Source organism: Hoplias malabaricus, chromosome 4, assembly GCF_029633855.1.
Source record: "Hoplias malabaricus isolate fHopMal1 chromosome 4, fHopMal1.hap1, whole genome shotgun sequence".
Lineage (NCBI taxonomy): Eukaryota > Metazoa > Chordata > Actinopteri > Characiformes > Erythrinidae > Hoplias > Hoplias malabaricus.
The window spans coordinates 68,414,729-68,440,153 of NC_089803.1; the positions used below are offsets into that span (position 1 = coordinate 68,414,729).

The 25,425-nt window shown below is 43.8% G+C and overlaps 1 protein-coding gene across 3 annotated transcripts; it reads left to right on the plus strand.

Moving 5' to 3' along the window:
* The first annotated feature begins 11,940 nt into the window (after positions 1-11,940).
* On the plus strand, positions 11,941-25,419 carry mest (mesoderm specific transcript). 3 transcript variants are annotated; one of them, XM_066667808.1, is made up of 12 exons: positions 11,941-12,182; positions 13,551-13,725; positions 16,141-16,220; positions 18,194-18,271; positions 18,383-18,519; positions 19,698-19,756; positions 19,909-19,949; positions 20,049-20,119; positions 20,200-20,301; positions 20,802-20,878; positions 23,265-23,328; positions 23,564-25,419. In XM_066667808.1, exons 2-12 carry the CDS (start codon positions 13,569-13,571, stop codon positions 23,679-23,681), a joined length of 984 nt encoding a protein of 327 aa, XP_066523905.1. In that variant the 5' UTR covers positions 11,941-12,182; positions 13,551-13,568; the 3' UTR covers positions 23,682-25,419. The 3 variants fall into 3 exon arrangements, with proteins under 3 accessions (XP_066523905.1, XP_066523904.1, XP_066523903.1); XM_066667807.1 differs by having other exon boundaries at positions 11,941-12,178; XM_066667806.1 differs by lacking the exon at positions 11,941-12,182 and adding an exon at positions 12,388-12,516.
* Positions 25,420-25,425: the final 6 nt, after the last annotated feature.

Consider the following 25,425-nt stretch of genomic DNA (forward strand, 5'->3'; position numbering starts at 1 on the left):
ACACACTCTATCAGATTAAAAACAGACTAATAAAAACAAATGAGAGTAATATTTCAGATACTGCTGTATTTTCAGGAAAAAAAGGGTGTTTCTATCGAAACTGAACTGTTTTTGCCTGCAAGTTTTATTTGTTATATATTTGTGGATACGTAGAAACTTCTAGCCAAATAAATAACACTAAGGCTTGTATGGGTTGAGGTCCATAAGGCGGTGTTCTGACTGTAGGCGAGGATCGGGGTTGTGAAGGAGGACCCGGGTCAGAACATTTTCCTTAGGTATTTACTACTGCGTTCACAGTTTCAAAGCTAGTTCTTCATGTGTATGGGAGCTGTGTTGCATTTCCCTAATCGCAGATCTTGATTCGCTAGAGAATGTCACTGAAGTACTTGGAGCTGGCGGATTCACATAGATCTTGAGCCAGAGATGAGAAGAAAAAGTGCTAGGTGAGTGTTCTTCAGTAAAATGGAAAAGACAGGCTCCGTCAGTCGCTGCCGGTATACGACGGCGAGGGGTTGTGAACTCAGGCCTAGAATAATCAAAGCGAAAGGATGCAATTGAATTCAAACATGAAACATATTGACTTCTGGCTTTTCAGATGGATTCAAATGTTGTTGTTTTTTTTGTTTTGTTTTATTTTTTTTGTTCCCTCCCAGTTTCTGGTTTGTTGACATTTACAAAAATGGAAAAAAACAAAAAAACAAAAAAACAAAAATGTGTTTTTTCATCATCTTATTCCATAAAAATTCCAGTCATGAAAAAAGAAATCTGCATTTGATTCATTTGTAGGGTATATTTCACACCTGAAATACTGGAAACACTAAGAAAAAACAAAAATGCAAAAAAAAAAAATTAAAAATGTTTTTAAAATACGAAAAAAAAAAAGGATTTTTAAGGGAACCTTAACATACAGCGATCTCTGCACAGGGTACTTTATCTCAACTCCCTTTGGAAATTTTGATACAGACCGTATAAATAAAGCTTAACTTTGTATTTTTATGAGGCATAGAGGGGACATATTTCGACCTGCTGAACCAGACTTAATAGGGATTTTACACAAAAACGACGCAACAGTTGGGGGTGGGGTGTGATTTGGTTCTGCTAGGAATATAATACTCAGGGTGGCTGATAGTATGAAACAGGCTTTAAGGACACACCTACCGTCAAATACTAACTTTTTTATGTTTAGATTAGCTTTCGTTCTTGGCAGCAGGGTCCCGGATTAGGCCCTTGGTTCTCTCCTCCGTTTGTGTCTTTAAGGGAAAAGAGGAGACGACGCACAGAAGAAAGGGATGTGTTCTTAAGTCGCACCCAGACTTTTTTGTTTTTGCATAATTTATTTTTTGTTCCTTGTGTTTATCAAATAAATTAAAAAAAAAAAGCAGCTTGAGTTTGATAGTTAGGAAAGAGAAGTGGAAAGAAAACAAATCCATACGTTTATTCTGTAGCTTCTTCCTTTACCAGGGATGAATGTTTTTCCACCTGTTTTATGGATTTATTATTTTTTTATCTTAACATTTGGAAATAAAAATATTTCATGTCTGTTTATCTGGAGCAATGTAAATGGTTATTGTGATTCAATTTACATTTGAAACTTGTCAAGTAATGTGTATGGTTTTTAAGAATAAAAAAAAATTGATATTTAGCCTAAACAAAGGGGCATGTTTTCCTTGACGATAGGCGACATGGACAAAGTGTTATTGATATGAAGCCCTAAATAGCACCCTCTTGTGGAGCAGCAGCTAAACCTGTGAGTGAGTGAGTAATCAGCCAGTTTCTTAGTGTTTCTCTTTTTTTTTTTTTTTTTTTTTTTAAATCACCACTGAATTTTCCAGAAGCAGAGAATGGTCTTTCCCCAGGACAGAGCGGGGGCAGGGGGTTAATTTATTATTATTATTATTATTATATTTAAACATTTATTGTTCCTGCTTCACAAAGAAGCTATATTCTGGAGTGTGATCCTGAGCCTGACACATTTTCCTCAATCACTTTCTCTATGAATTCCTTCATTATCTGTAACCCTTATCCAGTTCAGGGTCGCGGTGGGTCCAGAGCCTACCTGGAATCATTGGGTGCAAGGCGGGAACACACCCTGGAGGGGACACACACATTCACTCACTCGCACCTACAGACACTTTTGAGTTGCCAATCCACCTACCAACATGTGTTTTTGGACTGTGGGAGGAAACCCACGCAGACACAGGGAGAACACACTACACTCCTCACGGACAGTCACCCGGAGGAAACCCACACAGACACGGAGAAAACACACCACACTCCTCACAGACAGTCACCCGGAGGAAACCCACGCAGACACAGGAAGAACGCACCACACTCCTTACACACAGTCACCCGGAGGAAACCCATGCAGACACAGGGAGAATACACCACACTCCTCACAGTCTCCCAGAGGAAACCCACGCAGACACAGAGAGAGCACACCACACTCTTCACAGACAGTCACCCGGAGGAAACCCACGCAGACACAGGGAAAACGCGCCACACTCCTCACAGACAGTCTCCTGGAGGAAACCCACGCAGACACAGGGAGAACACACCACACTCCTTACACACAGTCACCCAGAGGAAACCCACACAGACACTGAGAACACACCACACTCCTCACAGACAGTCACCCGGAGGAAACCCACGCAGACACAGAGAGAACACACCACACTCCTCACAGACAGTCACCCGGAGGAAACCCACGCAGACACAGGGAGAACACACCACACTCCTCACAGACAGTCACCCGGAGCGGGAATCGAACCCACAACCTCCAGGTCCCAGGAGCTGTTTGACTGCACCACCGTGCTGCCCCTGTGAACATTGATTAACTATTAAAGAAACACTGGGTAGAAATATACGTTAAAATTACAGTTTCAAAATCATTGTGATGCTCCACTGGGCTGTAATAGGGAAAATAAAGACCCTGTTGTTGCTACTCCGGGTTCAGCACTGTGGAAACTGCACTGTGTCACTTGAAGGGTAGAACAGTGCTGCAAATGTTAATTCCACTCTGCAACTATAGGGAGAGCTCAGGGGCAAAAATACCTCATCTGACTGGTGTTGGTTTAATTGAGTTGATTTTTTTTTTCCAGTCAGATATTTACTATTTCAGTCTCAACTCTTACTGGGTCTTAATTCTAGGTTCGATAGTCTGTAGAGTTTGAGTTAGAGTGATGTGGGGGGACTATCCCTGTGAGTGGGAGTGTATGGACCATGTACATCATGACATTGCAAGGATTCTTTGGAGATGAAGGCTATTCCCAATTTGAAAAATGTCCAAATACGTAACTGGGGCAGTTTTTTTTTTGTCTTCTGTAATTGTGAAGAAACCTCTGATGCTACAAATAAACCAACATCTCTCCACGTGTCAGTGCAGCTCCATAATCAGCAGGCTGCTGTGCACATTTGCTGGGACACATAGCTGCCCTTCAGTGGGTTTAGGCTAGAGTCGACTTATCTCCACTGCCCTCAGACATCGATGAGGTAGATAAGGCACACTGCTGTGACCAGGAGACTCTCGCAAGTCGTGCCATTTAGGGATAAATCATCTGGCTATAATCATTTGGACCTTATCAAAGTCGTTTGAGCCTGAACGTTTCTCTGCATCCAACACGTCGACCGTGGGAGCCGACCGCTTACCGTTTAACATTTCCCGGACCTTGACACGTGCCCGTGTGCCCTGTGGGAGGTGTGAATGTGAGATAGCTCCCTGTAAGTGTTAGTCAATGGGCTGAGAGATGAGATGTGTGTCTGTAGCATCGCTGCCTTTGGCTACGTTACCCTCACTGTCACCTCATGCATAAGCACTTCCATCCTATGGCTTGGGTTTAATGAGCGTCCCTCATTTTGTGCTGAGTGCACAGGACGCTGACAACTGAACCCCTGCTGCACAATTTCACACATATGACTATCTGTTATGCGTTTTACTCTCTCATCTGAGGCACAGAAGAGTTAAACACACTTTGGACAGTGTCCGACCGAGCACACACACACCTTTCACTGTGTCAAATGTATCATCAGCCACTCAAAGAAATCTCTAATGGTGCATCGTTCTCTTAAAAGTAACCTGGCTCCCAGCAGCGGCAGATTGACAGCTCTGTTTCCGGCTCCTGTCTCTGTTGGCGCTTTTTTAAATTTCACTCATCAGCTGCCAGCTGTGCCTTGTTGGTTGACAATGACTCGCGGTATGCACAGCATGCTTTGGCCTTGCGTATTACTCAAACTATACAAGCCACATTGGCAGCACTTTCGTCAAGCAGTGCCCCACGGCAGTAGTCCCCATGTGTGGCAGCTGCTCAGGGCATTCCTTTTACCAGGCCTCAGCGCTTCTGTCACTCAGTGCAGAGGCAATGCAGTGGTTCTAGTTTGACACACAGCCGCACTAAAATATTAAGTGCACCAATTCGTTTTAAAGGGTTTTGTGTGACGTCATTTGAATCCAAATCAAAACATCAAACACCCACTCTTTCATCATTTTATGGTAAAAATGGCAAAACAGTTAAAATGACATTTGTCATTTATTAATTATTTAATTCATTCATGGTCTGTAAGCGCTCATCCAGTTCAGAGTCACTGTGGATCCACAGCCTACCTGGAATCATTGGGCGCAAGGTGGGAACACACCCTGGAGACAGTCACCCGGAGGAAACCCACGCAGACACAGGGAGAACACACCACACTCCTCACAGTCACCCGGAGGAAACCCACACAGACACAGGGAGAACACACCACACTCCTCACAGACAGTCACCCGGAGGAAACCCACGCAGACACAGGGAGAACACACCACACTCCTCACAGACAGTCACCCGGAGGAAACCCACGCAAACACAGGGAGAACACACCACACTCCTCACAGACAGTAACCCGGAGGAAACCCAAACAGACACAGGGAGAACACACCACACTCCTCACAGACAGTCACCCGGAGGAAACCCACGCAGACACAGGGAGAACACACCACACTCCTCACAGACAGTCACCCAGAGGAAACCCACGCAGACACAGGGGGAACACACCACACTCCTCACAGACAGTCACCCGGAGGAAACCCACGCAAACACAGGGAGAACACACCACACTCCTCACAGACAGTAACCCGGAGGAAACCCAAACAGACACAGGGAGAACACACCACACTCCTCACAGACAGTCACCCGGAGGAAACCCACGCAGACACAGGGAGAACACACCACACTCCTCACAGTCTCCCAAAGGAAACCCACGCAGACACAGGCAGAACACACTACACTCCTCACAGACAGTCACCCAGAGGAAACCCACGCAGACAGAGGGGGAACACACCACACTCCTCACAGACAGTCACCCGGAGGAAACCCAAACAGACACAGGGAGAACACACCACACTCCTCACAGACAGTCACCCGGAGGAAACCCACGCAAACACAGGGAGAACACACCACACTCCTCACAGACAGTAACCCGGAGGAAACCCAAACAGACACAGGGAGAACACACCACACTCCTCACAGACAGTCACCCGGAGGAAACCCACGCAGACACAGGGAGAACACACCACACTCCTCACAATCACCCGGAGGAAACCGACGCAGACACAGGCAGAACACACTACACTCCTCACAGACAGTCACCCGGAGGAAACCCACGCAGACAGAGTGGGAACACACCACACTCCTCACAGACAGTCACCCAGAGGAAACCCAAACAGACACAGGGAGAACACACCACACCCCTCACAGACAGTCACCCGGAGGAAACCCACGCAGACACAGGGAGAACACACCACACTCCTCACAGACAGTCACCCGGAGGAAACCCACACAAACACAGGGAGAACACACCACACTCCTCACAGACAGCAACCCAGAGGAAACCCAAACAGGCACAGGGAGAACACACCACACTCCTCACAGACAGTCACCCAGAGGAAACCCACGCAGACACAGGGGGAACACACCACACTCCTCACAGACAGTCACCCGGAGGAAACCCACGCAAACACAGGGAGAACACACCAAACTCCTCACAGACAGTCACCCGGAGGAAACCCACGCAGACACAGGGAGAACACACCACACTCCTCACAGTCTCCCAAAGGAAACCCACGCAGACACAGGCAGAACACACTACACTCCTCACAGACAGTCACCCGGAGGAAACCCACGCAGACACAGGGAGAACACACCACACTCCTCACAGACAGTCACCCGGAGGAAACCCAAACAGACACAGGGAGAACACACCACACTCCTCACAGACAGTCACCCAGAGGAAACCCAAACAGACACAGGGAGAACACACCACACTCCTCACAGACAGTCACCCAGAGGAAACCCACGCAGACACAGGGGGAACACACCACACTCCTCACAGACACTCACCCGGAGGAAACCCACGCAGACACAGGGGGAACACACCACATTCCTCAAAGACAGTCACCCAGAGGAAACCCACGCAGACACAGGGAGAACACACCACATTCCTCAAAGACAGTCACCCAGAGGAAACCCACGCAGACACAGGGAGAACACACCACACTCCTCACAGACAGTAACCCGGAGGAAACCCAAACAGACACAGGGAGAACACACCACACTCCTCACAGACAGTCACCCAGAGGAAACCCACGCAGACACAGGGGGAACACACCACACTCCTCACAGACACTCACCCGGAGGAAACCCACGCAGACACAGGGAGAACACACCACACTCCTCACAGACAGTCACCCAGAGGAAACCCACGCAGACACAGGGGGAACACACCACACTCCTCACAGACACTCACCCGGAGGAAACCCACGCAGACACAGGGGGAACACACCACATTCCTCAAAGACAGTCACCCAGAGGAAACCCACGCAGACACAGGGAGAACACACCACACTCCTCACAGACAGTCTGTATCAAGTCACACTTTCTTGAAGGCTGTTACTCATGCTCCACTATTATCTCGTGACATTTCATGCACAACCTTTTTCCAGGATGCCTTGAAAACTAGCATTCTTCATTCTTCAGTAATGTAATGAGAGTGTTCACCTCAAAGGGCTTCAGGGCATGGAACTGGGTGTTTGATTACGTACCTACGGGTAGATCCCAAACTCACAAGTGTTATCAGATTACGTGTCCTCACTTTAAACTTGACAACACCGTAGTTTAGAGAAATAAAGCTATATTAAAAACTCAACACTTTCAGCTGTAGAGCGGAATAGAAATATAGTGTTCATCATCCTCTCAGGGAGGGGAGCTGCACCAGTGGATTGCAAGTTAATGAAACGGAAACAGACGGCCAGGGCAGAGGAGTCTGCCGTTCAAGATGCCCTTCAAGTTTATTTGCAGTATGTGACTCACCATAATGGACCTGAATAGATTTTTCTTTTTATAGTGCTTTTCATGTGTTTCGTTCCAGCTCAAAGTGCTCTTCTCACAAATGTAGGACACCTGCTTCCATTAGGTGTTCAAACAGAGCACAGACAGTTCTTCTGCGCTGTCTCACAGGGCTCAGCATAGCAGTTTGCCGCCCTGCCTTCCTGGCAAGTCCTTCTTCCGTCAAAACTCTTACTGCGATTATCTGTCCTCGGTCTGTGGACAATAGGAAAAAGAAAATCCTTTTTCAACCCAGACCGGTACTCTTCTGTTTGTCAGACATCACTAACAACACTATAGAGTAGTTTGTGGTGGCACGGTGGTGCAGCAGGTAGTGTTGCAGTCACACAGTTCCAGGGACCTGGAGGTTGTGGGTTCAAGTCCCGCTCCGGGTGACTGTGTGTGAGGAGTGTGATGTGTTCTCCCTGTGTCTGTGTGGGTTTCCTCCGGGTGACTGTCTGTGAGGAGTGTGGTGTGTTCTCCCTGTGTCTGCGTGGGTTTCCTCCGGGTGACAGTCTGTGAGGAGTGCGGTGTGTTCTCCTTGTGTCTGCGTGGGTTTCCTCCGGGTGACTGTCTGTGAGGAGTGTGGTGTGTTCTCCCTGTGTCTGTGTGGGTTTCCTCCGGGTGCTCCAGTTTCCTCCCACAGTCCAAAAACACACGTTGGTAGGTGGATTGGCGACTCAAAAAGTGTCCGTAGGTGTGAGTAAATGTGTGTGTTACCCTGTGAAGGACTGGCGCCCCCCCCAGGATGTGTTCCCGCCTTGCGCCCAATGATTCCAGGTAGGCTCTGGACCCACCGCGACCCTGAACTGGATAAGGGTTACAGATAATGAATGAATGAATGAATGAAAGAGCATTTTGTGGAGTCTCTTTTGTAGGCACTGCACTCTTCTTTGTTGGCTCAGGTTCAGACAATATGACAGTGACTGTGTGGAAATGGGTCTGTCACATCTCTCATGCACTTAACAACTGGGGACTTCTCTGCAAAGCATCAGCTCTGGAATCGGCAGGACAGAGGACGCGCCATCTCTGCACCAAGCTGTCGAGAGTGCTTGACACTTTCATGTCTGCTCTCAGCAACTCAACAGCTCAATTTGAATGGAAAATTAATATTTATTTCTCTGATAAACATGGTCTTAATCTTATAGGAGCACTGATATGCCTTGTGTGGGTGACACGCATTCATAATTAAACGGGCAGCATAGTGGTGCTGCAGGTCGCATTGCTGCTGTACAGATCCAGGGTTTCGGGGTCCTGGGTTTAGTCCTCTAGGCAAATAATTATACACAATCTAATAGCAGTCAGACCTTAATCACCAGTGATTTATACACTGTGTGTCACAAACAATTACATAGCTAACATCTCCTGGAAAAGTCATTTAACTGAACTAGCTCGCTAGACGAGAGCCCAAGGACGACCAAACAGTTGCCTGCACCTCTAACCCTGGATGCTAGCTAGTGAACTAGCCTTTCCCTGCTAACAAGTCAAAACAGTTTCACTGATCATACTCTGAGAAGGTGTTTTGTAGCCGCTGCTGAGGGGGAATTAAGTTGTGTGCAGGTTTCTAAAATAGCAATAATACGTTAACACCATTTGTAATACCTATGTTTATACTTATCATATATTTCAGGGGTATGACACTAAAAATAAACAACAGGGGGAGACCTAATAAAGGACAGAGAGTATATAAAAATGCAGCTGTTACTGTATTAAAAGATGTGTATTTGAAAAATCAGTCTCCGTTTTAGTAGATTGTACATAAGTGGTAATAATCACACAAAAAATTAACTTTGCTGCCATCTTGCGGTTACTGTTAGTAATTCAGCAATTATTGTCCTAATTTTAGAAGTATTTTTAGTCACGTGCGTTCATTCATTCATTCATTCATTCATCTTCTATAACAGCTTTAGCCAGATTTTATTCCCATGCTTCTTATTTAATTAAGGGCTTATTTTATATCTTATTTAATAATGATGTTCTTAAAGCATCTGACTCCATTAATGAATATTCAGTATTTTCAAATGTGTGCTTCATAAGAATGATATACATTCATAGGTGCAATTACAATTCATTTTACAGTTTAATTTTAAGATGTATATGCCTCTTAATTTAGAGTTAAATGTAAGTTATATATAACCAATCTCCTGGTTTTAGTTGTCTGTTTACAGGTTTAGTTTCAATTCGGTAACACCACTAATCACTGGGTACAGAGTTAGTAACTGTTAATAAGCCGTAATATAAAATAAGTACTGGGTAAGAAAAGGACATGATACTAGAAATATGTGGTTATTTCTGGGCATTTGACAATTCATTTAATCATTTCCTCATTAGTCAGCTACGTTCATATAACGCCTCGATACACATAGAATAAACAGTGTAAAATATCTCCTAAGTATGTGGTGGTGATTATTGTGGTAAATCACGTCCCGAACCTAATGAGTACAAAGCACCATGAAACTCTGCTAGTGTCTGTAATGAAAGCAGCTGCCCATGTCCTTCTCTGTAGGTGCACTGTAAATCATTTAAAAGGATCTGTAATTACATTCAGAACTGCAGTGAATTCAAAATAGTAGTTGCATTCCTTCTTTATGAAAAATGACAGTAATTGTCACTTGCTTAAACTGTCGTACTTTTAATTCAATGGTCATTCATTCATTCATTATCTGTAACCCTTATCCAGTTCAGGGTCGCGGTGGGTCCAGAGCCTACCTGGAATCATTGGGTGCAAGGTGGGAATACACCCTGGAGGAGGCGCCAGTCCTTCACAGGGCAACACACACTCACACCTACGGACATTTTGAGTCGCCAATCCACCTACCAATATGTAGGTTGGACTGTGGGAGGAAACCGGAGCACCCGGAGGAAACCCACACAGACACAAGGAGAACACACCACACTCCTCACAGACAGTCACCCAGAGGAAACCCACGCAGACACAGGGAGAACACACCACACTGTACTTATGGCATGCCTCATGTCTAAAATGTTTGTAAGATACCACTAATAACCACGTATTTCTAGTATCTCTTTACTTAATCAGTATTTTCTCTGTACTTACCTAGTGATTAGTGGGCTGTAATTTAAAGTGTTACCTTTGAATTAATTATGAGCCTAATTTCATTGTTAAAAAATATGCTTTTATGAAAGTACATAAAATTGTGTTTTACCAAACAAACATGCTGCAGAGATTGTTTCAAACAATAAGCCTAAGTCCCTAAACATTTTATATATTACATGTATATTAATATATTTATTTATGTTTGTATGTGTGTGTTCTAAATGCTGTAAATATAAATGCATTTCCACATGGAACCTGATAACAACTGCAGTGCACTGTGGGGCTGATCGTTCCTGAAGAGTGACTCATACTTTAAAAGTAGGTCATGTAAACAGAGTGTGATGATTATTAGCAGGGAAATAAAAACATACCTGATTTTCTGACCAAGTGCTCAGTGATATCAGTAAACGGTGTGAATGTTTGAGTTCAGAATGCAATTTGACAATAGCAGAGAGTTGCAGAAGGAAGTGCAAAACATGCATGACATATTATGTACAATGGAGTATCACATGCAGTTGTCAACTCCTCATCACAAACGCGTGGACATTATTATGGACCGGATCTATAGGTTTACCATGACCTAAGGCATGCTCACATCCATTTACACTGCCCCTGAATAATGTTTTAATTTGATGGGCGATGATTTCCGGCCTGGCGCCTGCTCCAGGTGGGTTCTGGACTCACCCTGACCCTGATCATGATGAAGAAGTTACAGAATAAAAATGATTGAATGAATGGATGAATTATAAACATTTAATCCCTCACACTGAAGAGATTCTGATCCAATTGACAAGAAGAAAGGCAGAGCGTGGTTTTTGAATGCTTATTTTATTTAATGATGAAAAGATGTTCAGTATGTACACCACAAATGTAATTGATAAAATGTATTATATCCATTGGTATTTAAACCTGGTGACTTTTTCTTTTTAATGGAAACTGCTTTAATGTTAAATGCATGACTATTAGATTCCATCAAATACATCTAAATACATCAAACGCATCTAAAATCACAGGCCACTGGGGTATTATTGTTATGTAGGCAAAAAAAAAAAATTACCAGAGAGCTGAGGGACATAATTGGACAATAAGTTAGCCAGGTAACTGAGCTGATCCAATATAAAAACAGCTTTAAAACATTCCTATTGGAAAATGCTTCAACTTTAAGCTTAAGTGTCTGGTGGTTTTCCATGAAGGATTGGAAATTTCTGAGTTTTCATCAATTTCTCATCAGGATTTCCCACTTAACCCCAAATAAAGGAGGTCACTGGGCTTTTTAGCATTAATCAAAATTGACTTTTGGCTTATGTTATCTGGTTAAACTGAGAAAACCACAGTAACTAACTAAGATAAGATTGCGTGGTATTCTTCTAACGTGTCCTAAAGGAAGAGAGCTTTAGGAAATTTACGTTGGAGAGTCCTAAATTTTAGGCTAATGCTATCTAGCTAAACTGCTGTGTGTTCCCAGACAAAATAAAAGTCCTCTTCTCATAAATGTAATTCACCGTCCCCTCCGACAGGGGGCCTGTTTGCGCTTTGTATGTAAGACTCGATGAGAACTCCAGGTGAACAGCTTCGGATTAAACTCGACCACAGACTCTGAGCTTTCAGCGGCTGTCACACGGGGAGAGACCCCGACTCAGGAGCGGGGAGGCGGGGCTTTCATTTATAAACTCTCCGCGCCGGACAGCCGGAGTCCGGCAGAACTGGGCGACAAAGACTGACCAAAACACGGGGAGAAAGGCGGGGAATGAGTCGCAAAAACTCAGCTGTAGGTATTGATCATTTAAGACTCTCTGTTAAGACAGAAATCTGAAGTTTTATCGCCATTCGCCACCTCCCTATTCGAATTCCCCGTTCCACCTTAAATAGTGCAGCGGTTACGTTCTGGAACCAGGCGAAAAAATGTAACTACTGCACCATTTAAGGTGGAACGGGGAATTCGAATAGGGAGGTGGCGAATGAGGAAACAACTTGGGCTTCACTATCATTGTAGCTAATCTAATCTCTTCTAATCTGCTCAGAGTCTGTGTAGATACTGATAAATAAGCCTGTCTTCCTCAGTTTAAAATGCGAAAGTCCTCTTTTCTGTCTGTAGTTCTGTCACAGGTAAGCAGCAGGTGGGTAAAGTGGTTCTCACTCATAACATTATGACCATCTCCGTGTTTCTGCTCTCACTGTCCGTTCTCTCAGCTCACACAGGAGCACTTAGCAGTTCTACAATTACAGATTAGTCAGTCTGTTACTGTTCTTCAAGGCTCAGGACCTCCACAAGTCCACCACAAAGCAGGTGTGATGTGGTGGTGGATCATTCTCAGCGCTGCAGTGACACTGACGTGGTGGTGGTGTGTTAGTGTGTGTTGTGCTGGTGTAGAGTGGATCAGACACAGCAGTGCTGCTGGAGTTTTTAAAGCCACCAGCCAGAAATATCCAGCAGGCAGTGTAACTACAGGGTGAGCTACTGTCTCTGACTTCACGTTCCCTGAGAGCAAGGAGACGGCGGACCACTGTTGTCCCACTGAGGTCAAAGTTGGACGTCCACTAGTGTTTTGCACAGTGTTTTCTGGGCGGACCGCTGGTGATTTAACAGAATTTTAGACAAATTCAGAGTCCAATTTACAATTTTTTAAAAAATATTTGCATTAGTTTGTTTTCCAGAATAAAAGTCTCTTTGAATTTAAAATCTGTTTGAGGAGATTAAAAATTACTCTACAGGACGGTAATCTTGAGTGGTCCGATGGTGGACCAGCGGTGCTCTGCAGTCAGTGGTGTGCCAGCCTGGTTTTATGCCAGTGGACCGATATATGCTCGCTGTCTGGGTCTACATGGTGGTAAACTAATAGAGTTGACAATGTGTGAACACAGTGTTTATAAACTCCAGCAGCACTGCTGTGTCTGATCCGCTCGCACCAGCACAGCAAACACTAACACGCCACCACTACATCAGTGTCATTGCAGCGCTGAAATTGCCCCACCACCAAATCACACCTGCTCTTTGGAGCTTTGAATGGGGTGAAAACTTTTGGAAAAAATTTGGAATTACAAATAGGGTCCAGTGAGGTCAGTGAAGCGAATGGACAGTGAGTGTAGGCACAAGGAGGAGGTTGTTATGTTATGGCTGATTGGTGTGTGTCTGTGTATAGAGTGCAGTGGAGTGCAGCATGGGGAGAGAGTGGTGGCTCCATGTGGCCCTGCTGTGTGTTCCTCTGCTGGCTGTGTATCTGCACATTCCCCAGCCTCAGTTCTCGCCTGCCCTGAAAACCTGGCACTCCTCAGGACAGTTCTTCAACTTCAGAGGAAACAACATCTTTTACAGAGGTCAGTTATGTCATGAGTGAACACACGAGTGGAGCAGCTGCACATGACAGCCGTGCCCAAGTGTCGGATACAGGGGTATAATTGACCCCTGCCCGCTGGGCTGTGGAGCAGTGAGACAGTGTCCTCTGGAGTGATGGAGCACCATCCAGCTAGTTGGAGTGGTGTTTGTGTTACTATTCATTTGTCAATAACTGATCTCACTGATGCTCTCATTAGCTGATTGCCATCAAATCTACAGTTAGTCTCACTCACTCTCTCTCTCTCTCTCTCTCTCTCTCTCTCTCTCTCACACACACACACTCTCACACTCATTCACTCACTCTCTCTCACACACACACTGACTCTCTCTCTCTCACACACACACACACTGACTCTCTCTCTCACACACACACACACACTGACTCTCTCTCTCTCTCACACACACACACTGACTCTCTCTCTCTCACACACACTGACTCTCTCTCTCTCTCTCTCACACACACTGACTCTCTCTCTCTCTCTCTCTCACACACACTGACTCTCTCTCTCTCTCTCTCTCACACACACTGACTCTCTCTCTCTCTCTCTCACACACACTGACTCTCTCTCTCTCTCTCTCACACACACACTGACTCTCTCTCTCTCTCTCTCTCACACACACTGACTCTCTCTCTCAGTTCAGTTCAATTCAGTTCAGCAGTGCTTTATTGGCATGAATGTAATACAATACACTGTTGCTAAAGCATATTACAGAAAATACATAAACATATAGATACAGATACAATTACAACAACAGGAAATGATATTTACAAGATTAATGATAATCAAATAAGAAAAGGAAAATAAGAGCATGGAGACAATATAGATGTTTAATAATCTGTAATGATCATTAATAATCAGTAATAATCAGTAATAAATAGTTCCACTGTTGACTGACCACACTGGTTGTCCCTCAGGTTGTGGCAGTCTGTCACATATTTGGCTGCGTGTGGGATCAGCTCCTCCTTCTCTCCCAGTACATACTGGAGCTTCTCTGTATCAGTGAGGAGCAGGAACTCAGGACAGACTCGACTCGCTCTCTGGTAGAACCTGCTTCTGACGGACTCATACTTGGGGCATTGGGTCAGGAAGTGCAGCTCTGTCTCCACCACCGAGAGCTCACAGTGAGAGCACAGTCTGTCCTCTCTGGGGACCCAGTTCTGTCTGTGACGGCCGGTCTCCACGGCCAGACTGTGCTCACTGAGTCTGTACATGGTCAGTGTCTTCCTCAGTGACCTCTCCCTGATGGTTGTGAGGTATTTGGCCAGTGTGTAGTCCCTGTTTAGGGCTGAGTAGCTCTGTAGTTTATGTTGTTGTTGTATGGTGTGAGTCCAATGTGTGAGATAATTGTTTTGTTGTTGGATGATGATGTGCTGGGGTCTGATTTTCTGAGTGAGTGTGTGGTGAGGATGTTTGGACTTGGTGATGTCATTGGGTTGTAGGTCACCGAGGGTCAGGACCAGCTGGCTGAGGGGACTCCCATCAATGTGCAGCTCCTGATTGGACAGAGCTTTGTAGTGCAGTGACTGGGGGTCGCTGGATTTTAGATGCCTCCAGAAGTTCAGAGCTCTTTTCTGAATGGCTATGAGGAGGGGGTACTGCCCTAGTTCGGCCCTGCAGCCGTTATTGGGGGCCTTTCTCTGCACATGAAGGATACTTTTGCAGAATTCCATGTGCAGGGTTTCAATGGGATGTTTGTCCCAATTCGTAAAACTGCTCTGTGTTAGGGGTCCCCACACCTCACTGCCGTACAGAGCAATAGGTTCAATAACCGATCTGAACAGTTTCAGCCAGATTGGAATTGGTATCTCGAAATTAATGGACTTTTTGATGGAAAATAGAGCCCTTCTGGCCTTCTCTCTGAGCTCCTTCACAGCCGAGTCGAAACCTCCCGTGGAGCTGAGGGTTATCCCCAGATACGTGTATGTTTTAGTGTGTTCAATGTTGGTGTTGTTTATTGTAAAATTGTAGTTCCCCTGATTTTTAGACCTCTTCTGAAATGTCATTATTCTAGTTTTTCTCTGGTTTACAGACAGAGCCCAGCTCTCTCTCTCTCTCTCTCTCACACACACACACAAAGGAGCACACATCATTACTTCCTTGAAGACTGAGACCAATTGGATAATCCAGTAGACTCAATAAGCTCCTGCTAATTTGAAAATCTGCAGACACCATCTCTGTGGATAAGACTAGACATCCCTGCTTTTTAAGTTGGTTACATTTATTTTGAAGGCTTCTGTATTAGTATAATTTATTTTTATTTATGTAAAATACACATATATATGCTTAAATATTTCAGTAATTCAAGATCTGAAACTTATTTATTGATGTAATTATGAATAGCCAGTGCCACTGTAAATGAAATTGTATTAACATCTGCCTTTCTGTAATTGTCAGATTCGTCTGGGGCTGTGGGGAGCTCAGATGTGGTGCTGCTGCTTCATGGTTTTCCCACCTCAAGCTATGACTGGTACAAGGTGAGTTGGCTTGCAGCGTTTTTAATAAACAGGGGCTCCCAGTATTTAGTCGGCTGCAGGGTGGCTACTGAAGTCTTACACATTGGTTCTGTCCAATGCTTGCAGTTCCATTGGTCCCTTTTGAAGGCATCCGTAACCGCAATATACAGTTATCCCTTTATAGTCATGGGGGACTCCATAGATTAGGAGTGGGCGATATGGCTCTAAAATAATATCACGGTATCTTTGCGATAATGATATTCTTGGCGATAGGAAAAAACACTGAAAACTACTTTCATTAATTTCCTTAATACACTATTGCAACAAAATTAATGTTATATTTATTTGAAATTATTCATTCATTCATTCATTATCTGTAACCCTTATCCAGTTCAGGGTCGCGGTGGGTCCAGAGCCTACCTGGAATCATTGGGCGCAAGGCGGGAATACACCCTGGAGGGGGCGCCAGTCCTTCACAGGGCAACACACACATTCACTCACACCTACGGACACTTTTGAGTCGCCAATCCACCTACCAACGTGTGTTTTTGGACTGTGGGAGGAAACCCACACGGACACAGGGAGAACACACCACACTCCTCACAGACAGTCACCCGGAGGAAACCCACGCAGACACAGTGAGAACAAACCACACTCCTCACAGACAGTCACTTGGAGGAAACCCACGCACACACAGGGAGAACACACCACACTCCTCACAGACAGTCACCCGGAGGAAACCCACGCAGACACAGTGAGAACACACCACACTCCTCACAGACAGTCACTTGGAGGAAACCCACGCACACACAGGGAGAACACACCACACTCCTCACAGACAGTCACCCGGAGGAAACCCACGCAGACACAGAGAGAACACACCACACTCCTCACAGACAGTCACCCGGAGGAAACCCACACAGACACGGGGAGAACACACCACACTCCTCACAGACGGTCACCCGGAGGAAACCCACACAGACACGGGGAGAACACACCACACTCCTCACAGACAGTCACCCGGAGGAAACCCACACAGAAACGGGGAGAACACACCACACTCCTCACAGACAGTCACCCGGAATGGGAATTGAACCCACGACCTCCAGGTCCCTGGAGCTGTCTGACTGCAACACCTACTTGCTGCGCCATCGTGCCGCCCAATATTATATTTAATTTCTTATTTAAATTATTATACATAACATTTTATTTTTGTACAAATCTAACAATTTCAAACATCCAAAAGGAACAACAAATAAATGTTTAAGCATTTGCTTATTTTGTAAACAACCGTAACTCACCAAGGTTCTGACGTTGTATAAAATAGATATATATTATTGATATTTTATTTCCAAACCACCTCCATACGACTGAAAGTCCTGTGTCAAATCTTTGAACGCAGAGCAAATATCCACCGTACTTCACTGAGCATAAATGACTCACGTAATGAATGTACGCCATGTTACCTGTAACTGCATGAAGTTGTTACGTAAACAAGTCAGAATATCACAATACTGATTTTTTTTTTTATAGTTTGAAACAAAATTGCGATATTATTGTGCACGATACGATATGGTACAGCCCTACCATAGATACCAAAGTCCCTAATAAAGTACTGTGGTATTTGCATTTTACCTGTTCACATCATACAGTTTTTAACTCCTCTCTAGATCACCATTAATAACTCATACAATGTAAACGGCATGTAAATAATTATTATAACGTATTATTTAAGGAATAATGAGCGGATTAAGTCAGTGCATGTTCAGTACTGACACAACCAGGGTTACAGTGTGTATTCTGCTGTGGCGGAGACCACCCCTGACGTACCAAGACTGACAGACTCCCTAAACGCAGTGTATGAACATTAACCCTATATTCTCAATGATATTAGCACTTCATTGAGCTGCATTTTCAGTTCTGTACTACGACAGTTGTAAAGACTCTGAAAGGAAACTATGTGAATTATTTATTTATTTTTTATTTTTTTGTAGATCTGGGAGGCTCTGAATCAGCGGTTTAACAGAGTCATTGCCCTGGACTTCCTTGGGTTTGGCTTCTCTGATAAACCTGTAAGCGTTTACCCATAAACGTTCTTCTTAATTATTAATTCTACTCATATTTGTAGTGGGCTCAGGCTCAATCAGAATCAGGCCTTGACCTCTTATTCTACTGTATTGCAGAGGCCACATCGGTACTCCATCTTTGAGCAGGCGAGTGTGGTAGAAGCCTTGATCTCTCACCTGGGCCTCAACGATCAGAAGGTCAACCTCTTGTCCCATGATTATGGGGATACTGTAGCACTAGAGCTACTTTACAGGTAAGCTGATTACATAACTCGTGACATTAAAAGCTAAGCACCACTTAATGGACCTCCATGAATATTCCACATTATTGTAGTTACTGACAGATATAAGTATGAATTAAAATGAAAATAGCAGCTTAATTTGCTTTAAAACTGACAATTTTATTAAATTGACGGAAAAACCCGAGCTCGCTACGGAAATTCTTGAACGCGACCGTGACGTCACTGGTGGACAACAGCTGAACAACGCCGCGGTAAAACACCGTTATGACTGACTGTTATGACAGTATCTAGCTAAATAACCAACATTATTCATGACAATAGCCTAGCAATAAGCTAAACTCAAATTTAGAGGTACCGTTATTCTTGTAAATGTGATCGAAGTCGAACTCGAATTCATCCGACACTATAAACCTCCGTAATGCAGCTACGTAGCCAAGTATAATCTGAGCACCGAGTTTAGCGAGTCAAGCTAACGTTAACTAACACCAACTAAAACAGGCGAAGTGAGTGTCCTTACCCTGTTTACCTCCATGTTACAGAGGCTCTTGAACACCTTTCGTTGGTGTCCTTACATGCCCATATTGTTGGAAAAGCGCCAGTGAAATGAGCTACAGATAACGGAGTGAGCGGATGGTCCTTTCCAAAGTGCCCATTTAAAGTTGACAAATTTAGTCCATTACCTGGATATTTTGGGATCTTTGGGCTATTTGTGCACAGATGTCCCACTGTACATTGAATGATTGCAGCCAAAAACAACACACCTTTTCATCATTTTGCATTAAATTAAGTGCAGCTTCTAGAGTTGTTGTCCACCATCTACGTCACAGGCAAGACGCCTATTAGAGTTTCCCAACACCGTTTGGGGGGGGGGGCAATGGTCTTTTAAACCTTATTCCTTCAATCAGTAAGAAATAACATGTTTTCTGACTATCAATAAACACAGTTAGGAACTCAAATTCCACTGTATTTATTTGTTTGACACTTTCATTTCGCTGGTGCTTAGCCTTTAATTTGAACACCAGCTTCCACTGAACGTAGTCCAAATTTAATAAACTGTGGCGCTCCCTGTACTACCACAGCCGTTCTGTTCTGCACATTTAGCTTGAAGAATGTCCGTAAATATAAGATATATCTAAGCACATAACTATTGTCCATCTTCATGGCTCTCACGTGCAGTCTTAACCACACAGGAGCGACCACAATCGAACTGGACATCTGGCCATAAATAGTCTCTGCCTTTCAAATGGAGGTATGTTCTTATCATTTAAAACAGAACTCATTTGTGTCTGTTCTTATTCTCTGACACACATTATTAACAGTTCAGTAGCTGCTCTTCCACTGTATGCTGTAACAAGAAAATGACTATTTACTATTAACCTCTGTTGTCGTTGTTGTTGAAAGGTATATTTCCAGAGACGCATTACCCAAGGTTAATTCAGAAGGTGAGTGCAGGTCTCTAACCCCAATCCATCCAATTGCATATATATATATATATATTTAAAAGCATACACACCATTCATTGCTTTTATTGTTGTGTGAAGGTCCTGAAAGACGCTAGCTTCATTTCCCCTCTACTCACACGTCTTATGAACTTCCATCTCTTTTCTAGAGGGTAAGTGTAAATGAAGGTGTACACTTTAAGTGATGCATTAACAGTAGAAGTCTGTTTACATGTACTCCTCTGATTGGCAGGATTGGAGATGTGTTTGGTCCATACACCCAACCGACTGAAGCAGAGTACTGGGATATGTGGACGGGTGTTCGCTTTAACGATGGAAACTTGGTCATGGACAGGTGATGGTGAAGTCTGGGAAATCAAAATGGTTTTGCTGCAGTAGTTGGTTGGAATTCACTCCTGTAAAGATTTATTACAGTATTCTAAGAAGCAATGTATGTTTCTCAGATTGATGCCACTGATATCACACTGATGCATTTTATTTAATTAGCTTTCGCTCTTTCTGGGCAGGGATCACACACTCTGCTCCATCACTCAGCGTGATGCTACAAAGTGTAGATGTCTGTTAGCTAACATAACAACATTTTTACACACTGAGCTGTCCAGCGATGACCTGTGGTCCGCCGGGAGCCAGGGGGCGACCTGTGGTCCGCCGGGAGCCAGGGGGCGACCTGTGGTCCGCCGGGAGCCAGGGAGCTAGCGCACATTGTGATTTGCTGTTAGGTTAAAATCAGTAACTCAAGTTTGGGATTGGGATTTTTAATCTAGAAAATATAAATGATAATTAAGTGTTTGTTTATTATTATTAATATTATTTTTCTCTTTCATGTTTCTGTAGTATACTGCAGTACATAAACCAAAGACTGAAGCACAGAGACAGATGGGTGGGAGCCCTGACCTCTACTTTAATCCCTGGTGAGTCTCTAAATCATGCGCAAAGGTGAAATGTTCTTTTATTGTCATTGCACAAGAGTACATTAAAACTGTGCCTCTGCATTTCATACATCCATGGCAATGACACACACACACACACACTAGGGGCAGTGAGCACACAAAGACCCTCTGTGACAGTGCCCTGGGAGCAGACAGGGGTCAGGTGCCTTGTTCCTCAGGCATGGATATTGAGGGAGGATGAAGTGCTCTTCCTTCACTCTCCCCACCACCTTTCTCCCTATCACTCCCGGGGATTGAACCAGCGACCACCTGTAGGCCACAGCTGCCTCAACACAGTAAAGAGTTGCTCAAATGAAAGCGGAAAGGCAGTGCATAGTAAAACTTACATGATGTTGTTATTGCAAGTGTTTGTTCGCCTCCATTCTTACGTCTGACTTTGCAGTCACTGCCCTTGTGACACTACGGCCAGTGTAGTAACATGCTTAATTTTTTTCAAGTAATGCTCTTTGCCGTGCAAAATGAATAAACTCCACTCTGCAGTAAGCTGGGGTGGAGGGTGAGTGACTCATTGCTAAAGGGTCTGTTGAGGCTAAGAGCTTTAACTCACTGAAAACCTTTAGAGGAGCTGATTAGCCTCATCTACACTCTGGCCCCGGGCTTTCAGGGTGCATTTGGGGACATGTTCACTATCCACATTTCCGCGCTAACACTCTTACACTCTGAGGATCTGTTATTGGGTCCAGAGCTCCATTCCTACTACTTAGCGGTCACTATTAATTGGTAGTGGAGAATAATTCTAAGACGTTGCTGGGTAATACATCTTAGGAATTAAACATGGAAGCAATTGTGAGGTGCTCAACTTGGCCTGCCGTTTCTGCCATGAATCATTTTGATATTAAATGCATCAGGACTACAGTTCACACATCGAGATCCCTCAGTCAGCAATAATTTAACAACCACCCCCTTGTTTCTCCACTCACTGTCCATAGGAGCGCTTTGTAGTTCACATTTACAGAGTGTAGTCCATCTGTTGCTGCCACAAGAGCCCAACAGAGCAGGTATGATGTGGTGGTGGATCATTCTCAGTGTGGTGGTGTGGTAGTGCATTTTGTGCTGGTACGAGTGGATCAGACACAGCAGCGTTGCTGGAGTTTTTAAACCTCTCCTTGTCTGAGAATAATCCACCAACCAGAAATATTCATCCAACAGCATCCTGTGTCCTAATGTCTCTGACTTTACATCTGCAAGTTAGCCATGTCTATGTGCGTGGACACCGTATTTAAACTCCAGCAGCACTGATGTGTCTGATCCACTCTTACCAGTGCAACACACACTAACACGCAACCACCACGTTAGTGCCACTGCAGCACCACCCAAATCATACCTGCACTGTGGTGGTCCTGAGCACTGAAGAACATTGTATGCAGAGTAACAGACGGAAAGCAGCTTGGAACTGTGAAACTACAAAGTTTCCTGAGCCTACCCGGAATCATTGGGCGCAAGGCAGGAACACACCCTGGAGGGGGCGCCAATGTTAATCATTCATTCAGTCATTGTCTGTAACTACTTATCCAATTCAGGGTCGCGGTGGGTCCGGAGCCTACCCGGAATCATTGGGCGCAAGTCAGGTACACACCCTGGAGGGGGTGCAAATGTTAATTAGAAGTTTGAAAATACAGTGGAACCTCTACTAATGAACTTTCCAAGAACCGGGCATTTGAATATTTTTTGCCTCCACCAATGAACCACGACTCTAGAAACGAACCCGAGCCTCCGTCGAGCCGGCGGCTGGAAATGGCCACTGACCCCAATAGGCGAGTCTCCCAGCGCCCAGACTTGAGTGAGCTTTTAAGATTAGCACATTGTAGCTTTAGCAATTTAGCATTAGTGTAAATAGCAGACATTGAAATTCGTGCTAAGTTAAGCCGTATCTACGCTTCGTCTCCCCACATTCACCGCCTACTCTCCGTTATTCCACCCACCCCCCACCTCCCGTCATACAGCCAGTGCCTGTGTTACTCCTCCAGCCAGTCGTCACGTCTTCAAGGTAGCGATGTGTAACCACTTACAACTTTAGTTCTTTTTTATTACTGTTACCACTGTATTTCTCTTTTATTTTTAGTAACGCTACATGTATTTTTTTACTAATTTGAGAGTGTTGTAAACATATATCAGTGCAAAAAGGGTGACTTTCGGGGTGGGGGCTGGAACCCATTAATTGCTTTTCCATTATTTTAAATGGGGGAAATTGACTTGAGAAACGAACTTTTCCACTTACGAACCGGGTCACGGAACGGATCAAGTTCGTAAGTAGAGGTTCCACTGTATTAATATTGCAAAATTATTTGGGAAAGAGCTCCTAGTCTTTTACTGTTGACTCAGACTGGTTATTTTTCTTGTCCTTCAGTGCATATGATCTATGGACCACTAGATCCAGTTAATCCATACCCCCAGTTTATTCATCTCTACCAGTAAGTACATACAATGTTTAAGTGTGTGTCATATAATTAGTTCATATTGTACATATATAATTTAGTATTCTTCTGTCACAAAACCAGCTGTTGAGATTTTGTGAATGAAATGAAACTCAATGCCTCTCAGTTGTGTTGATGCCTTATGAACGTGGCCTTACAGTAAATTGTTACCAAAACACTCTTGAGACCGAGTTGCTGCTAAAGCACTGAAACCATGTTGCTTTACCCACAGAAAACTGGTTCATAGGTCGACTGTATCGGTTCTGGATGAACACATCAGCCATTACCCACAGCTTGAGGACCCTACAGGCTTCATGAACGCCTACCTCAACTTCATCAACTCTTTCTGAACAGTGAATTCGCAGACATCATGCACTGGCTCGTTGAAGCAGAGGCTCAACAGAATCACAGCTGAGGGACAGTGCTGTAAAAATGCACAGGAATTACTCTGTTGTGTTGAGAAACGGTGCAGAGGAAGGATCTGGTCTTTAATTTGGAATTCAAGAAAACAGCCTGTAAAAAAGAAATGTGTTTACGTGATAAGAATGTAATACAGCATCTTGTAATACAGTATCTGCATTTTAATTTCCGCACAGAGCCATGAGCTGATCTCTGATCAGTTTCACAGTAGACAATGTACAGCATGGTTTCATTTGGGTGGAAAACAGTTACCCTTCCATGCTCAGGTATGTACACTTCAAGTGGCAGAGGTCCTAATATCAGTCTGTCACAAGCCAATTTAGAAATTCACTTCTGCTACAGACAACAAATTAAGAGGAATGTGGTGCCAATGATGTTGGGATGTGCATAAAGTGACTGGATTTTAAGTGCACATCTGTATTAATTCTCAGCAGGACATGTGCTGTACACTTTAAACACTGTAAACGAAAGCCCTGCTGTTGTTTCATATTTTGGTACCATCACAGTGTCCTGAACGTATGCAAATAATATAAATGCAAAAGCAGAACACCGTCTTCTGTCTGCTGGAGGTCATAAAGGCCAGGGTTTCTGCTGTTAATCCAGAATGTCTTACTGCTGTCGCTGAGCTGGCCTTGATCCCTGTAATTTGTGGGATGTGGTTGAAGGGGTAGTTCAAATGAAACAAAAAGGAGAACTCCTGTTAGCAGGATAGCTAGAAATAGCTAGATAGATACGCCAGCCTTAGAACACCAACTGTCCGGTTCTAGCCTTGTAAATTTGCTCTCAACAGTCTTATCGCATCTCATTTGTATTTTCACGGAGAAGGGAAGTGGGATTCTTCCCACCCACACTGTAAACAATTTCTTGTAAATTTTACAGTAAAATACTGGCAGCAGAGTTCCCAGGCATTTGCCGTATTTTTACAGGAACACTACTGTATTTCAAATTTACAGCATATTACTGTAATTGAATATTACAATAAAATACTGTAAATACTGTGATTTACAGTAAAATACTGGCAGCAGAGTTCCCAGCCATTTACCGTATTTTTACAGGAACACTACTGTATTTCAAATTTACAGCATATTACTGTAATTGAATATTACAATAAAATACTGTAAATACTGTGATTTACAGTAAAATACTGGCAGCAGAGTTCCCAGGCATTTGCTGTATTTTTACAGGAACACTACTGTATTTCAAATTTACAGCATATTACTGTAATTGAATAATACAATAATTTACTGTAAATACTGTGATTTACAGTAAAATACTGGCAGCAGAGTTCCCAGCCATTTACCGTATTTTTACAGGAACACTACTCTATTTCAAATTTATAGCATATTACTGTAATTAAGTATTACAATAAAACACTGTAGCAGACGCTGTAAATTTACAGCAATTTTTTACAGTGCAGTGACAGAGCTGTGTTGTGTATTTTGGCCACATGCAGCCCTTAATTGTTTGAACTATCCCTTTAAGGCATGTCCTAGATAATTGTAAAAGAGTTGTTTGTATTTAGTGCGATGTATGGGTTATGGCAAGTTGTAAATATAAAATATTTTTTAAATGTGGCTTGCCATTAACTGTACGTACCTGGTTTAAAAAAAAAAACTTTAAATCAAGGCATGAATCAACCTTTACCACAATAATAAAGATGTATTTTTATGTGCT